Source organism: Mus caroli, unplaced genomic scaffold (assembly GCF_978045245.1).
Source record: "Mus caroli unplaced genomic scaffold, Mus_caroli_1 scaffold_9, whole genome shotgun sequence".
Classification (NCBI taxonomy): domain Eukaryota; kingdom Metazoa; phylum Chordata; class Mammalia; order Rodentia; family Muridae; genus Mus; species Mus caroli.
In genome coordinates this window covers 39,850,686-39,868,110 of record NW_028227264.1, presented here as the reverse complement: position 1 = coordinate 39,868,110, position 17,425 = coordinate 39,850,686, and the positions used below count along the sequence as shown (strand labels likewise).

The 17,425-nt window shown below is 45.3% G+C and overlaps 1 protein-coding gene across 1 annotated transcript in view; it reads left to right on the top strand.

Moving 5' to 3' along the window:
- Positions 1-17,425, top strand: part of LOC110303781 (uncharacterized) — a 158,430-nt gene that overhangs the window by 132,557 nt on the left and 8,448 nt on the right. The window contains exons 38-44 of the mRNA XM_085843328.1: positions 3,298-3,447; positions 7,840-7,893; positions 8,540-8,707; positions 11,213-11,377; positions 11,574-11,708; positions 12,315-12,467; positions 13,908-14,117. Of these exons, the coding sequence (XP_085699454.1) occupies positions 3,298-3,447; positions 7,840-7,893; positions 8,540-8,707; positions 11,213-11,377; positions 11,574-11,708; positions 12,315-12,467; positions 13,908-14,117 (1,035 nt within the window). The remainder of the gene's footprint in view (positions 1-3,297; positions 3,448-7,839; positions 7,894-8,539; positions 8,708-11,212; positions 11,378-11,573; positions 11,709-12,314; positions 12,468-13,907; positions 14,118-17,425) is intronic.

The window sequence follows — 17,425 nt, the reverse complement described above, 5'->3', positions numbered from 1 at the left end:
TAAAATCTATAAAAGAAAATAGAAGTATGATACTTTAAAATACACACTCGTAATTTTACCACTCACTAGTCATCTCTCCTATTATTTTAGTAACATTTCTTTTTAAACTTTACTAACCATTTTCCATTCATGTGCTTTATAAAGTAACATATCTTGTGTGACATTTTACACTATTTATTTTTTATGCATTATTTTTACATGAATTAATTAACTAATTAATTAATTGTTTAGTGTATGTGCAAGTGTGTGCATGTGCATGCACATGCGCACCAAAGCACACATGTAGAGGTCAGCAGACACCTTGTGGGAGCTGGTTCTCTCCTTCTACTGTGTGAATTGTGGGTAAGTTCAAATGTCAAGTTCAAGTCACCAGGCTTGTTGGCCAGCACCTTTTCCCACTGTGCAGTCTTATGGCCCCCTTTGTTTATGACCTATTTTTAAAAGGTGATCATATATTATAAATCTCTTTACATGAGGTTAAAGATGTGGCTCAGTGAGTAAGAACCCTGGCTTCTCTTTTAAAAGACTTGGGCTTGATTCCCAGCATCCTCATGGTAGTTCACAATCTCCTACCTGCAATTCCAGTTCCAGATGTCAACACCTTCTGACCTCTTGTGTAGGCACCAGTCACACGAGTGATATATATATATATATATATATATATATATATATATTTTTATATATATAGGCCAAACATAATACATAAAATAAAATAAACAACACTGTGAGTGTGTGTGTAGGAATGTAGAGATAGAAATAAAAGTGTTATAGATACATATAAAGATAGATAGGTATAATATGTTTATATTATACATAGTTGTTAGTATTGCTTCCTATAGATGAACCAGAGAAATTTAACTCATTTCCCTGATTAAGCCACTTGAGGCTGATTTTGTTTTTCTCCTACTAGACAGCACATTAAGATGTTTACATAAACTGCGTATGACTTCATTGTGTTTTCATATCTCCACTGTGACACAATTCCCAGAGTAACTTGAAGGGGTGGTGGTTTTCTTTTAATTCATGGTTTCAGGGGTTCACGTCAGCTGGCTTGGTTGCTCTTGGGACTGTGGCACAACAGAAATGAGGAAGCACATAGCAGGGGAAAGCAGATCCCCTCCAGTCAACCAGGAAGCAAAGAAACAGAATAAGGAGCCTGAGGCAAGACTGACTCCTCCAAGGGCCCAGCCCCTGAGACCTATTCCTCCATCTAAGGTTCACATCCTAGCTTCCATAACTTCGGAATAATGCCATCAAGCCTGACTTCATCAATGAGTCAATAATACTCTGATGAAGTCTCAACCCTCAAGAATACAGTTATACCCCACCAGAGTCCATAGCCAGGGACCAAGCCTTTAGCATGTGATCTTTCAGGACCATTTTAGATCCAAACCATAATATTCCCTAAAGACAAATTTACAGGATTGTTCCCAGGTCAGAAGGCCTAGAACTGTAAAGACTGTTCTCCTTGCAGGAATACCGAATCTGCCTCTGTAGCCCTTCCTCCGTGCTAGGTCCCCTCCCTGACACCATCTTTCCTAGTTCCTACACAATTTGCAAAATCCACTGTGGGGTTTCTCTGAAGGTCAATTTAGCAACAAAGTCATACTGACAGAACAGTGCCTTGAGCCTCAGATGAGCAGATCAGAGCCAGGGGACCATGGCAGGTTCCAAGAATAGCCTGGTTTCTGCAGCAAGCAGCCTGTAAGTAGGGAGCTATCTGGGTTTATCCTGAAATTGTCACAGAGAAGGCTCATGTAAGATTGCAGGTCGCAGCTCGGGCATGATTCTCCCACAACCTCAGATACCCATCCAGGCACTGATGTCTACACAGGGGACACACCTGTACTTGCTTCCTCAGACACAGTGCTGGCTGGTTTTTATTGCCAACTTGACAGAAACTAGGGTTACAGGAGAAGAGAGGCCCCCATTGAGGAATTGCCTTCATTACTTTGGCCTGCTGGCAGTGCCATCCTTAGGCATGTGATCCTGACCTACATAAAAATGGTAACCAAGCATGGGCCATCAGGAGAGTGGGGCCAGAGCTCACTCGCTCCACCAAGCTTTGCTCCTCTGTGTTCTGCATTGAATCCCTACTCAGCACCCCGCTCCAACTTCCTTCAGTGCTGGATTGTCACCTAGATGTGTAAACTGTGGGATTCCTTGCCTCCAAGAGTTACCTGTGATTGGCGTTTTATCATAGCAGTGGGATGAAGTTAGGGCAGGCTTATGGATCCTGCCTTATCCAGACTGGCTCTCAGGTCTCTCTAGAGCCTAAGTCTAAGCTGCTGTGTGTGGGGAGGACTCTGTCCTCTGTCCCTTCATGGAATGTGCCCCGTCTTCTGCAGGAAGTGTTGAGGGAAGAGAGCCATATGCTTTAGAACAGAGCAAGATGCCCAATGCTTCAGAAAGTGGCCCCATTTGGCCCTCCTATAGCCTGGGACATAGGAACATGTCCACTCAGAACCCTAGGCTTCCGTCTAGGCCAGCAGTTCTAGTAGAACAGAGTACTGCTCCTAATGCTGCGATCCTTTGATACAGCCCCTCCTGTATTGCTGACCCCCCAACCATAAAATTGTTTTTATTGCTACTCCATAACTGTAACTTTGCTACTGTTAGGAGTCATAATATAAATATCTGTGCATTCCAATGGCCTTAGGTGGCCCCTGTTGAAAGAGTTGCAGTTCACAGCTTGAGAACCGCTGATCTACATGTGTCTCGTCCCTCGACTGCGTTCCCCAGAGTGAGCATAGACCTCAGCCAGGATATGAATACTCCTGGTGTGGTGGAGACCAAGAGGTAGCCATGTAGGGAGAGGGCCAGGTGGAATTTGGATGGACAAGGTAAAGAGTACTGTTCAGGCATGTGAGGGTCCTGAAGTAAGAAGTGGGGATCACACTGTGAATTCTGACAGGGGGCGGGGTGGGGGCTGCTCTTGCTTTGTCTCCATACTTCACATAGAAATCCATACAGTAGTTTCTGTACATAAGTTCAAACCCAGCCATCTCGTTTATCTTCTTTGAAAGCAGAACTAAATCTAACATTCTAATAGTTTGTTGCTCTGGCTTATAACTGTTAATGGTTGAGACACATGGCCAGCCTCCATTTCTTCTCTTGTCCCTGGCTCTGCAAAGGTTCAGAGCAGAACTAAGAGAGGCATCGCCAGTCAAGGGTTCGGTGTTGAGGGGAAATGAAAATGTGTCTATGAGCCAAAGCAACATGTTGCCCAAGCCCTTGCTTGAGTGGCTGTCCAGAGGCCCCGTGGAGCTGCTGAGAGACACACCATTCTCCTTTCAGATCACTTTCCGGAGGGAGCACCTTGAAGCCTGCATCCTCTCCCTGGGCTGTGACGTGATGGCTCGAGAACGCAGCAACTTTGAGACCTACTCCATGTGTTATGAGCATGTCCTACAGCATACCAGGCAGAAGCTTAGCCAGAAGGAGCAGGTAGGTGCCCAGAGAAGTGCAAAGGAGAGAGCTTGTGGGCATGGAGGCCCCAGAGTCACCAGACAAAGAAAATCTGAGTGGGGTGAGGAGAGATGTTCTTATGCTAAACCTGGGGGTCATTGGTGCCCTCCACCATTTCTGTCCATTGGGTTTTTTTCTTGGACACGTGATGAAGGATTCTTCCCTAACAACGCCCTTGTATTGGTTCGCCTTCCCTTGCATGGATGAGCTCCATTTGTTGTGATTCCATAGAGAGAAACACCAAGAAGCTTCCTACCACTTCCGTGGACTCGGGCTGATTGGCAGAGTGATGTCGGCTGAGACAGACTCAGCTGGAGTCTTGCTAAGTCAGACTCACGTGCTGAGGCAAGACCTGTGGGGGACATGTGATGTTTGGAGAGAGTATAAAATAGGACTCAACAGACTGTGAAAAGGGCTTGCTTGGAGAGCTAGCTGTGCAACACTTCCTGGTCTTGAGTCTTCGCTAATCTTCGATTCACTGAAAGACACAGAAGAGAACTTCTCCTGGTGTGCCTGATGGCCCCAGTACCTCCTGCTGACTCATGCCAATTCGGCTGAGGGCTGATGGTCTCTGCTAGGTCATACCACTGCTGCTGATTTGTGTTTGCTATCCCCGCTCTACTGAACTCGACTGCTCGTATATTTGTGAAGTATTTGCAAGTGAGTTGTCATTGCTGACCTGTAAACAGAATTACTGAGTTCCTGGCATTGCAATTAAGATTTGCTCCAAACAGGTCTAGTTCCCCTATAACCTTTCTTTTCCACTTCCTCTGGAGGGTGGTGGGCTAAAAGAGAGGCTAAAGTGTTTAAAACCCATCATTAAAAGTAGGCATTGAAAAAATTAAAGTTACATGGGACTTATTGAGTCATCCTAGTAGAAATATAGAAGACACTGGTGCTGAGGGTGATTTGAACTCTGCAGATCATTCTTATGATGTTTTGTTGAACAATGTACCTGCTTTTTACCTCTCTGCTCAGACAGACAGAATAGTCTGCCTCAGCAATATCCAGCATAAACTTTGGTTTGCTCTCATGAAGTGTGTTTTGATCAAGCATAGTAAGCTAATAAGAAGAAATACAAAATGTATGGTTCAAGTATTTTTTTTAAAGCACCAGGAAGCGCAATGGAACTGAATCCTGTGTTCAAGGAGATAAACAGACTAAGGCAGTGGTGACTACGGGGCAAGATCCCACCCAGCTAAGGCTATTGTTTGTGTGTTTACAGTTGTACAGGGAATAGTTCTATATTATGTTAGGCATTATTACCTCGTTATTGTTTTCATTTTGACTTTTAATTTGGAATGAACTACAATCCAGAAATGGAGAGTACTCCTATGATCCAGATTTTGAGGCTAGAAGATAAAGACTTTTAATTCAGATTCTGACATGGGATGACACTGGCTTTTGATATGGATCTTGAGAAATATTAGCCATGAAAAGCTTAGGCCCAAGCTTGGTGATATACACCTTTAATCCCAGGAGACAAAGCAAGCAGATCTATGAGTTCAAAGACAACCTGGGACAGAGCAAGTTCTAGGTGAAGTCCAGGCATGGTGGTACAAGCCTTTAATCTCAGCACTCAGGAGACAGAACCATGCAGTTCTCAGGATCCAGGCTCAATCTACAGAGCAAGTTCCAAGCTTAGACAGTAAAGGAGTTGGAAAACAGAAAGCTGGTGGAAATGTAATAACAAGGGGGTCATGTTCCAATTACAGCAAGCAGCAAAACTTGGCAGCTTCGGCCATGTGGCTCTGACTTTATAGCCAAGAGGAGAAGGGACTACTTGTACAATTGATGCTGGTTAGCTAGAGCTAAGAAATTAGCAGTGATTAAGAAGAGACCAGCATCACTGAGGTGACATCTTCTGGGAAGTGTCTTCTGAGAGCATAAAGAAGCTGTGTTCCAAAGACAGACCTGGTTCTGGCAGTGGGACTTGGTGATCTGTAAAAGTCACTCAGGTGGTACTGGTGGGTTTTTTTTTGTTTGTTTTGTTTTGTTTTGTTTTGTTTTTTTTAGATATAAAGGGGTCATGGAGGCAGCTGAGGCTTGGCACAGTGAGAGGCTATGGAAGGCCTGAGGGAAGTGTAGCCTCAGTTGCAGTTGACAGCCCAGAATTGAAGGGGTCATGCAAATTAGTTGAGGCTTGGCACCATGAAGATAGCCTATGAGAGGCTATTGGAGAAGCCTAATTTCAGGGAAAGACCCCAGCATATTGGAGATGTCGGTACCATGGGATGATCACCAAGAACAGCAGTGGCAATGGAGTGGATCAACCTGAGCTTAGAGGGCTACAGAGGGCAGAGCTGGAGAAATGACACCAGCCCTTTGGGGGAGTCCAGAGATCATGTGTGGATCCCAGACTCTGAAACAAGAAGCTATAAAGTTGAAGTTTCCTTGTATACCCTAAGACTTTAAGAGATGTCAGAGCTATGGGATACCTGTCAAGGAAAGCTGCTAGCAGGGAGTGGAACCAGCCCAAGAGAACAAAGTTTGTTGCTGCTGAATGCCAGATTTGCCAACAGTGGTCAATGTTGATGAAAGGAGTTGGAGATACATCAGACATGGTGATGCTGAGTTTGGAGTCTTCCCAGATGGCTTCTGTCTTGCTTTGTTCAGTATTTCTTTACCTTGGTGTTTTGGAATGGTAAGGTATATCCTATGATGTTGGAAATATGTGATCTGTCTTTAAATTTTGATTTCTTAGGGGATTACAGTTAAGTGATTGGATGAATCTCAGAAGAGACCTTGAACTTTGTACTTATAGCATTATTGAGACTGCTGTAGATTATAGGGACTTTTGAAGTTGGAGTAAATGTATTTCTCATTATGCTATGGCCAAGTATGTCCCCCATAGACCCATCTGTTTGAACAAACCTATGGGGGCCAGGGAATGGAATGTGGTGGTTTGAATATGCTTGGGCCAGGGAGTAGCACTATTAGGAAGTGTGGCCTTATTGGAGGAAGTATCTCACTGTGGAGGTAGACTTTGAGACCCTCCTCCTAGCTGTCTGAGGATGTAGTCTTCTCCTGTTTGTCTTCGGAACAAGATATCAAACTAGAGGTGGAAAGATGGCTCAGCGGTTAAGAGCTCTGGCTGCTCTTCCAGAGGTCCTGAGTTCAATTCCCAGCAACCACATGGTGGTTCACAACCATCTGTAATGGAATCTGATGCCCTCTTCTGGTGTGTCTGAAGACATCCACATTGTACTTATATAAATAAAAAACACACACACACAAGACCAATCACACAAACAAACCTATTAAATAAACTCAAGTGAAAAGAAAAAAAGAAAAAACAAAACAAAACACAACTTTAAAAAAAAAAGTCAAACTCTTAGCTCTTCCAGCACCATGCCTGCCTGGATACTGCCATGCTTCCCACCATGATGATAATGGACTTGATGATAATGGAGCCTCAGAACCTATAAGCCAGTCCCAATTAAATGTTGTCCCAATATAAAAGTTGTTTTGGTCATGGTGTCTCTTCACACCAATGGAAACTCTAAGGCAGAAGTTGTTACCAGGATAAGCTTTTATTTGGGGGGGGGGGATCTTTCTCTTTCTCTTTCTCTTTCTCTTTCTCTTTCTCTTTCTCTTTCTCTTTCTCTTTCTCTTTCTCTTTCTCTTTCTCTTTCTCTTCCTCTTCCTCTTCCTCTTCCTCTTCCTCTTCCTCTTCCTCTTCCTCTTCCTCTTTCTCTACCTCTATCTATCTATCTATCTATCTATCTATCTATCTATCTATCTATCTATTATCTATCTCCATCTCTGTATCTCTATCGTTCTGTCTGTCCATCTTTGTATCATGGGTCAGTTATAATGATCAGATCTCCTTAAAACAGGTTGTAGTACCCAGAGGATCGTATTGTATATTCCTTTTCAAAATTGATTGTATCTGAAGACCCATATAATTTTATTTTATACTCAAAGGAAAAATATGAGATTGCCTAAAAAACCTAAATGAAGTATTAAAATATTAATCAGGGAGTCCTGGTCTTGCCCACACTTGATGACTCCCCCCATAGTTGAACTCTTTGTCATTGTAGAAGTCTGGAAATTATATTGTGGGGTTGTTGTTGTTGTTGATTTGTGTGTACACATGTGTACACATTCATGTGGGTGTGTATCATTTCTCAGAGATGAGATATGTTCTCTCACTAGAACCTGGAGCTTACTGGTTCATCTTGGCTAGCTGGCCAGGAAGCCACAGGAGCACAAGCATGCTTCCCCGTGCCTGGCTTAGAAGATGCCAAGCACAGACCAGGCTACTGACGGACCAGGACCAAGGGCCAGAGGGTTTGGAATGAGGCTGCGTAGACACCGACTGGAAGGGGTTGCATGTGTGTTGACTGAGTCTTGCCTTCTCCTCCTCAGGAGGTAGACTTGCTACGAAGAAGTCAAGTTCCCTCTGAAGACTGTGCTGGCCAGGTGGGTCGGTTCCTATGCTCTCGGTCCACTGCTGCCTGTAGCAATCTCATCCATGGAGGCCCATGCAGGCACATCTGAGGACTGTAATTTCATTCTGTGTAAATGCTCTTCCTAAGGGGCATTTTTTCTAACTTTTTTTTTTAAGTTGTCTCTGTTTTGTATTATTGGGAATGTTGTGATTTGGCAGAATTTTGTAGGCATTGCAACTTTCTTTCTTTTTTAAGATGCCAGTTAGAATGTATTTCAGAAATGAAATGAGATTTGGTCAAGGGAAGGCCAGTGTGGTGATGAAGTGGAGACAGTTGCAGGGTTTATCAAAGGTGCTGTGCTTAAATACCAGCTCCTTGGGCTCATTCGTCCGTCACATTAAGATCGTATGAAGGGCGAGCACCTTTCTCCTCCGCGCTAGGGAGGAATGTGAGTGTTAGATTTCACCTTGCACTAGGGAGGAATGTGGATGCTAGATGTGTCTGACACTGCTCAGGACTGTTGAACCGTCCTGAGCTTCTACCCAGTAGGCAATTTGCCTTCATGAGCCTGAAAATGGAGACTGTGCTAGCCTTCTTCACGGGACTATTCTGCTCCTTAAAAATCACTTCCTTGCCAGCCTCCCCTCATGGCATATATTCTGCATCATTACCTGTAGGTTGCAGAGCTCAGTCATGACATGATCATGGAAATCACGGCTTTGAGGGCCCAGCTCACAGACCTGGAAGAGGAGAATCTGAATCTGAAAATCCAGATTAGAAAAGAGGTCCAGGAAGAATACAGAGAATTAGTGCAGGCGTTGTTTCTGACCTGCTTACGCATAAAGGTAAGTGTCTCTCACCCGTGACTTGTGAAGACCACGGCTACATACCGAGGGACCCATGGCAGAATGGACTTTGAGGTACCAAGAGATTCTTGAGCCCCCAGCATTCTAAGCTGAGAGGTTTGATTTGGTTTGGGGGGTGGGGATGTTGTTTTGTTAAGTCATGGTCTTGTTATATAGTCCTGGCTGCCCTGGAACTTGCTAATAGCCTATGCCAACCTCAAAGTCAAAACCATTCTATTGCCTCAGCCCCCCTTCTGCTGGGATTATAGACATGCACCACTAAGCTGGCCAGCTAGATTTGCCACAGAGAGAATCAGCAGTGGGTTGCCATTATTTTGTTTTGTTCTGTTTACATTTGTGTGTGTGTGCATGTTCTGTTAGTAGGCACATGCCACAGCACACACGAGGAAATCAGTTCTTTCCTTCCATCATGTGGCTTCCTGGGACCAAACTTAAGCCATCAGGCATCTAACCCTCTGAGATGTCACCAGCCTGAGTTGTCACCATGCTCTCAGGATAGACTAAATTTTGGATAACTGGGCTGATTATTCGACATCTAGCTGATGTTGGAAAGAGGAGGCTTTTTATTTCAACTTCCCACCAATGTCTACCACTGTTATTGCCACTGAGTGAGATACCCAAGTGGGTAAGCAAAAAACCCTCTGAGCTGCCATGCTTGAGAGGAGGGAACAGCTGTGGAGAGCTTGCTGGGCAGGTTTGGAAACTGAACTAGTTTTCCCAAATCTGGTTAACTCTCAACATGCCTTTCTGCCTTTCCCCCCACACTTAGAATTAGGGAGCTATGGACCCCTCAACTATGGAGCCCCTCAAAAGAGAAATGATGGGACTCCCTTGTTACATCATTGTGGAAGCTAGTCACTGTAATAAAATTGGGCATCAGGAAGGCAGATGTCTTATACCTAAGATGAGCCATCAAGAGCTTGGATACCCTGCCCTATGGATTTTGGTACACACCTACAATGCCCCACTGCATAGCTTTCTTCCCCAGCCCACTTCTGCATCACAGAATACTCTTTAGAGCCAGCCCCACTCAACCCCTTACCTCCCACCCTTCTAGAGCCAGTCCTACTTAATCCTGTATCACCCTCCTGTCCCTGGGACTTCCAGAACAGACCCTAGGGTTGTTTTAACAGGAGATGCCCCTCAATGTTCTGTCTTTGCCTTCCAGGGAGTATTAGAGATTTCTTCTTACTTGCAAAATATAAATGCTTACAAATCTTTAAAAAGACCAAATTCAAAATGGACTAGGCCTAAGAGCTACAGGAGAAGTCAGAAGCCAACCTTTCCAAAGCAAACATGTAGGCATAAGAAGATAAAGAGTCGAGGCCAGCCTGGTCTACAAAGTGAGTTCCAGGACGGCCAGGGCTACACAGAGAAACCCTGTCTCGAAAAACAAAAACAAAAAAAAAAACAAAAAAAAACAAAAAAAAAGAAGATAAAGAGTGAACTCTTAAATCCTCTCAGACAGAAGGAGTTCTACCAAACACCGAGAAGTAGGGAATTCCTATCCAAGTCCCTGGTCCCAAGACAATGATATTGTTCCCACTGATAACCAGCAGAACTGGCCAGTCTTCCTGCCATAGTTTCTAACTGGGCACTATCCTCATGCCTTCTCTCTGAGGAAGTAGCTCAGAGATGGGAAGGATGTTCATATACCCATTTCTCAGCCCTGAGCCTCTAGGCATCTTAGCATTCATCTGTTGTGGCCACCACCACGCAGTGCCATAGTGTGAGCAGCAAAGCAGTTTACTTTCTCACAGTCCTGGAAGCCAAGAGTCAGAGCTGAGGGTACGAGCATGCTCTCCTCCGTGGACTGGTCCCTTCCCAGTAGACCAGGAGCTGCCCCCTCCCTGCCGAGAGAAATAAAAAGATGACCCTCTCGGCACAGTCTCCCTGGGATCGGAACCCACTCCTATGAAAAGATCTTGTGTCTCCAGACATTTGAGGTTGAATACATGAGTTTGGGAGGAGTCACAATTCAGCTCTCAGCCCTGAGTCTGCAGTAATAACTTACATAAGCGTTCTGTGTCATCATTAGCCACAGCCACTCAGGACAGAACGTCTCATGCCCAGGTTCCCACTGGAGCCTAAGGAGGCAGCCAGCCCATTGTCTTCCTCCACTTATCCATCTTTAATGAAATTCCTCTGTAGTGGCTCATCAACAATAAGGAATCCTCAGATTCTGCATAAGCCTGGGAACCATAAATCCACCTTTCCCAGCTAACCTGATTTAACCAGTCAATTTCCTCTGTCACCTCCCATGGCTCTACCCACTATCCTGGCTCAGTGTGCCAGGTGTTGACAAACAAGGCATGTTCTAGGACCTGTAGGTGAACAAAAGATGAAGCCCTGCTGGCAAAAGGTCTCTAATGTGCCTGCCTTGTAATACCCATGAGGAAAACTGTCTGGGCGGAGGGCATTTCAAGCTTGCCCTTCACGCCCTCAAACCCACTGGACTTCTTGACCTGAGTCTGCAACTTTCAGGAGAAGTTGGATGAGAATCAGTTTAATTTGATCCAGAAAGTGTGTGAGCTCATCGGGGAAGTGAGAGCTGAAGGGATTGCCAACGTGAAACAGCTAAAGAAAACCTGGGGCTCTGCCAGACCCGATGAAGAAACAAAAGAGAACCCAGCCAAGGTACCAGCCAAAGTACGTGTGCCCATGCCGCCTTTCTGCCTCGCTCCCAGCCCACCGCTGGCCCACCTAGAATTCCAAAGGGATCAGACAGTTTAAAAGGGTCCTAGGGTGGGGCTCCACATGAAAATGTGTCTTTCTGGAAGGCATGTTTCTGGTGTTAGGGAAAGGACCGAAAGTGGCCTGTACTAAAAGTAGGCCTTCTTGGTAGGAGCAGCTGTGTGCCTTGGAGCAGGACCACAGCAGCACCCTGGCTGCTATACTGTGCAAAGCGCGGAGCCTGGGCCGCTGGCGGCTGGCTGTGCAGCAGGCACACCTCAGAGAGCAGCTGAGCAGGGCAGAGATGGTAAGTGTTGAAGAGAGGCCCCTCCCCCAAGCGTGTGCGCTCACACACACACACACACACACACACACACACACACACACACGCACACGCACCTGTGATGCTTCTGCAGCTGCCACACTGGTGTCATGTGGCAAGCCCAGCCTCGCTAAAGAATCTGGCAATTGGCAGTTGATCTTTGCCCCCTCCTGGGAACAGGCAACCTTAGAGTGTTGGGAGAAATAGAAAACAGGTGCAACCAGCCGTGGAGATGAAAGAATCGCACATAAGAAAGGTGAAGGGACGGAAGGGGGATGTTTATTAAGGGCTTGAGGCTGCTGGCTTTGTAGTTTGTCTTTGATAATCTGAGGGAAATGAAGTAACAAAACAGTAAGAGGAAACCCTGCTTTAAACACATTGAACACAAAGCACATATTGGTAGTGATTTGAGAAGCTGGAATCTGATTCACTCTGATCTGCCGGGCTATCCGTAGCTAGACTCACACAAGCAATGACCTGCCAAGAGCTCCACCCTGTAGGCAGTGTGAAAGGTGAGGCCTTAGCTGAGGCTTCAGATTAAAGCCACAGAAAAGCTTACTTCCTCTCCCACTGTGTTTGCAATGCTGGCAGGAATCTATTCACAGTAAAAAGGAGTGCATGAGAATCAAGCTAATGGCAGAGCAAGAAGCCGCTTCACTCCATCAACAGCTCCTGGCTGCAAGGCAAGCCCTGACCAAAGCTCAGACTGACAACAGGAAGCTGTGGCGGCAGAATGATACCCAGGTACCAAGAGCCCCAGAGCTAGCCACCCTGAGTGTGGCCATGAGAAGGGACACAGTGGCAACTGGAACAGTCACCAGAGCTTCTTTAGAACACCACCGATTTGAGAGAGACCTGCAGTTAGTTCCCAGAGAAACTCAGGACAAATGGGTAACTGAGGTGCCTGTTAACATATCAAGGCAGGCTCTCCTAGCACAGCATCTCAGGTACCCTGTACAGAGTCAGGTTGCTCTCAGCATCCCCAGCTCTCCAGGCCTCTCCAGTCTCTCAGCTTCCCTCCGCTTCCCCCAGCTTCCTTCCTCCCTATATAACTCAACCATTTTGGCTACATACTCTATGCTCTCTTGGTTACTTGGCCTCTCTTGTTCCCTCTCTATTTGCTCCATCTTTCTTCTCTTCCTCTCTCACTCTTTCCCCACCTTGTCTCCTCTCATGACCTGGTTCAGTCTACTGGTCATGTCTAGTCTACTTCTTTCTCTGCCTGCTCTGGACTCTTCCAGATGCCTCCAGCTGTTCTCTCCCTCAGAGCTATAATAAAAATCTTCTCCTCAACCATACCTAGGTGCACCATGTCCTCATTTTCATTCAGCTGGAATATAAACAAATTCCAAATTGGCACTCTCCCCCTCCTCCCCTCCTTCTCCTCTTTCTCCCCTCCTCCTCCCCTCCCCCTCCTTCCTTCCTCCCCTCCTCCTCCCCTCCTCCTCTAGTTCTTCTTCCTCCCCTACATCCTCCTCCTCCCCTAATTCTTCTTCCTTTTCTACTCCCTCCTCCTCTTCCTCTTCTTTTTTCTCCCCCACTTTTACTTTGTTGTTGTTGTTGTTGAGACAAGGGCTTACTTTATAGCTCAAGCTGGCTCAGCTCCATTTTTCTCTCTTTAACTATCTAGAATCTGGTTTCCCCAGAGACATTTTGAGGGTGAAAACAGAGCCCAGTCAGAAGCAGCCTTCAGCACTAATGTTTCTATGAAGAATCTTTGCCTCCTCAGAGGCAAGGGGGATTCACTGCTGGTCCCCGTGAGAAAGACTTTACGACAATGCAAATACAGCTTGTGTTCGATATGAACATTTGATAGATAGTCAATTAGCATGGATATCATCATCCGATGTTTAATGCTGACAAATTCAGTTTTTTCACCTGATAATATTCTGTATGGGCATTAATGCATCCTGGCTCTCATTATTGTTTGTTGTGAGTTCTGATCCCTTTGACTGACGCCTTGGGATTCACAGTACAAGTGCCAGTCCAGGAAGGACCAGGTGAGGCGAGACCCTAGGCGTCTTGCTGCTTACCAGACCAGGGCCAAATAGTCAGGCTGCTGTCCCCAGAGTCCACGAACAGCACAGGGAACCATGCTGGAATGGGAGCTATGTCACCTAGCCTCACTGGTCTCTGTTGCTAGCTGCTGACTTTCTTTCTTGCCTTGGCCCTCCCTTGCTGCAGGCTCAACTGCTGAGGGAGTTGGAACACAGAGTGACTCAAGACTCTGTCACTCGGCAGCAGCTGGATATCATAAAAACATCTGGCATGGAGAAGCTCCTAAAAGATGTGGAGCAAAAAGAACAAAAACTGCAGCTCCTGACAGAAGAGGCCGAGCGGGCTTCGAAACGAGGCCAGCTGCAGCAAAAGAAGATGGACAGAGACCTGAAGCAGGTGAGGGCTGCTGAGCCTGACCCTAAAGGCCTGAGGAGCCAGCTCTTCATGGAACAGCTGTTCCCAGGACTCTCTGTTCCCCTCACAGCATTCTCTCTCCTCTGTCAGTTCTAGATACACCTGGAAATGGTTCTCTGTATACCACCCTGGGGCCAGTGCTTAAGCAAGACTGCTCCAGGCTCAGAGTCCCAGTGTCCTGAGGACAATTTGTTTTCATACTGCCTTAACCTTTGAACTGGGGTCTTCCAGAGAACTGTGAGCTATAATCTGGAAGAGCAGCAAGCACATAAAAGCTATAGTAAGAGGTTTTTATTCCAGTGTGTCTAGAAATACAGAGTCAAAGATGAAAAGCAAAAGCGGGTTTCAGACATAATTTTTATAACTATACCCCCTGGGGAAATAGAAAGGGGTTATTTTAATGCACGTATGGATTCATTCAACCTCAATAAGCAGGCTACAAAAGGTAATTCAATAAAACCCGACACAGAAGGGCTTTACATAGATCCATTGGTGAAGAAAGCCCTTAATTCATTCACTAGAGATAATAACAGACAGAAAAGCAATTTGAAAATTAAATAGAACTATTATTGGTCAAGGGTTTCAAGGGCTCTAGAAGAAGTTCTGTAAAGAGAATAAATTGAATTGAGGGAGTGCTGAATAAAATACTTTCAAGGAATGGAGAGAGGGGTTGAGCTGTTACAGAGTGAAAGGAAATTAGAATTTCACATTTATGAACTGGGCATGGTGGCTCATGTCTGTAATCCCAGCACCAGGGACATCGAGGCATGAGGCTTGCCATGAGTTGAAGTCAATCAAAGCTACACAGAGAAAACACCTACAGAAAATGTACCTTTCCAGCCTTGCTGGGACTCACTGAGTCTTACAGGGGAGCTATGTGATACCTATCTTAATTGGCATTTTTATCAGAAGGCTGCCTGCTATATAATAATTTTAGAAGGTGCAGGATTCCATGGAGCCTACTCCAGACAGGCTTTTGGTAATAACCTTTAGGTAACTCAGGAGGTCACATCATCCCAGGAAGCTACTTTTTCTCTTAAAGCTAAAAGAAAAATGATCTAGATATTATCCTTATAATGTCTATTAATTTGTTCCACCAGCTGCTGACTATGAAGGAGTGATATAGTGCCCACATCCTTCAAATGTGCTCATATAGCACTAGTTATTTGTGTTAAACTTTCCTATTGCTGTGACAAAATACCTGACAAGAGCGACTTAAGGGAGGAAGGGTTTCTTTCAGCTCACAGTTTGAGGGGATTTGGCTCACAGTTTGAGGGAATACAGTCCATTGGCCCACAGTTTTAGGGGATACAGTCCATTGGTCACAGTTTATGGGGATAAAGTCTATTGGCTCACAGTTTGAGGGGATAAAGTCCGTTGGCTCACAGTTTGGGGGATACAGTTCATCAGGGCAGAGAAGGCAAAGATGCAGAAGTGTAAGGCTGCTGGTAATATCACATCTCCCATCAGGAAGCAGAGCGGGGATGAGAAATAAAGCCAGACTATAAAACTTGACTCTGTGACCTACTTCCTCCATTTAAGCTCTACTGTCTTAAGTTTCCACAGCCTTGTAAAACACAAGCTGGGAACTAAGTGTTTCAACACATGAGCTATGTAAGACATTTCACATTCAAACTATAATCCTACATTAATTATTATTTTAGTTATTATTGCTTAATTGTCATTTATTTAATGGCAGTAATTCTGATGCAATTAAAATAAGTATCTTGAGATTGTTCTCAAACAAGACACATGTCCATCAAAACTGCTTGCCCTTTCTAAATTTCTTCTCTCCCTCCCCGACAGCCCTTGTGCCTATGGGCTTCTCCACCCCAAGTGGCAGCAAAAGGCCACCAAACATGTAGCAGTGGCCAGCAGTGGCTTCTTTGGCTTATCTCTAAGCTCCACCTCCATGGATGGCTGATGACTGGCTGACTTCAGAGTACACTCTTGTCTGTTCACTGTGCCTGGAAAGGTATAGGTTTTAGAATCATACCCCGAGCTTTAACTGTGGTTGGGAGACTTTGGTACTCTTCATGACCTTTCCTCATAGGTTGTAAGGGAAGATTAGATATTTCATGTAGTGTGTTGGTCTAACGCTGCTTGTATTCTAATGCTAATTTGGGGCCCCCAAGACTGGTGCCCCAGAGAAGAGAGAGTCTGCATGGAAGATACTGAGTGATCCTGCCCCCAGTTAATTGTGATTGGTGAATAAAGATGCCAACAGCCAATAGCTGGGCAGAAGAGACATAGGTGGGGCTAAGGTTTGGCTGGCTTGGGAGAAGCAGAGAGAAATTGCCATGGGATAGAAGAAGTGTGCTGGAGAGGAGAAAGGAGAGCCACCATGAGTTAAGTGAGCCATAAAAATGTGACAATGTGGGCTGGCCAGTTGGAGCTAAGAGCAGCCCAGATGAAACATAGTAAGAAATAACTTGGGATATGGATAGGAAGGTAGATTCTATCAGCATAGAGCATAGCAGTTGTCCAGCTATTATGCTGCCTAGGCATATTAAAAAATATAAATGCTGTGTGTGTCTTTCATCCGGGAACATAAATGGTCTAAGGTGAATAGACACCCTGTGCCGGGATAATTAATAATTCAACTACAAAAAAGGGACCAATAACTAACTTTCATTGGGGGTTAGGGTCTATGGATGTGATGGGCCCATTAGTGCAGAGAAGCCTCAAAAACAGATAGGTAGACTGGACTCAACCCTCTCCTAAAATGTTGACTTTGACAACAACATTATACACAAAGTAGTCCTTAGTAAGCATACCTCTTTCTTCTGCTAGTACTTCTCAGATTTACTGAACCCCGACTTGGCACAGAAATTCTTACTATGTCTCTTCCAGCTCCCACCCTGTAGTATGAGGCCCGGACGCATATATCCAGTGTTCACAGGACTATGGACTTGGTTTTTATTACAACGTCCTCCTAACCTGGAGCTCTGATGAGCTGCTGAGATCTAAACTACATTTGGAAGAACCCTACACACGAGGGTCAGCTTATGGCCTGGGAAATGTCACAGCTGCAGGGGGTAGTCCTTTGCTCAGACATGGGGATGGCCTTCCCAGCTGTGATGCAGATCTGGAAAAAGCTCCCTCCTTCCATTGTTCAAACTGTCCCGGGGCTCCTGTGGGTCCCTTGTATAGATGCTGGGAACTGGGTTCTAACTTCTTCCTATCCACCCAGTAGAAAAGAAAAGTAATAAAAAACACTGGGTAAAGGCTCTTGCTTCCCAGTTTAATGACCTGAGTTTGATCCACTGGAGCCACATGGGTTGAAGGAA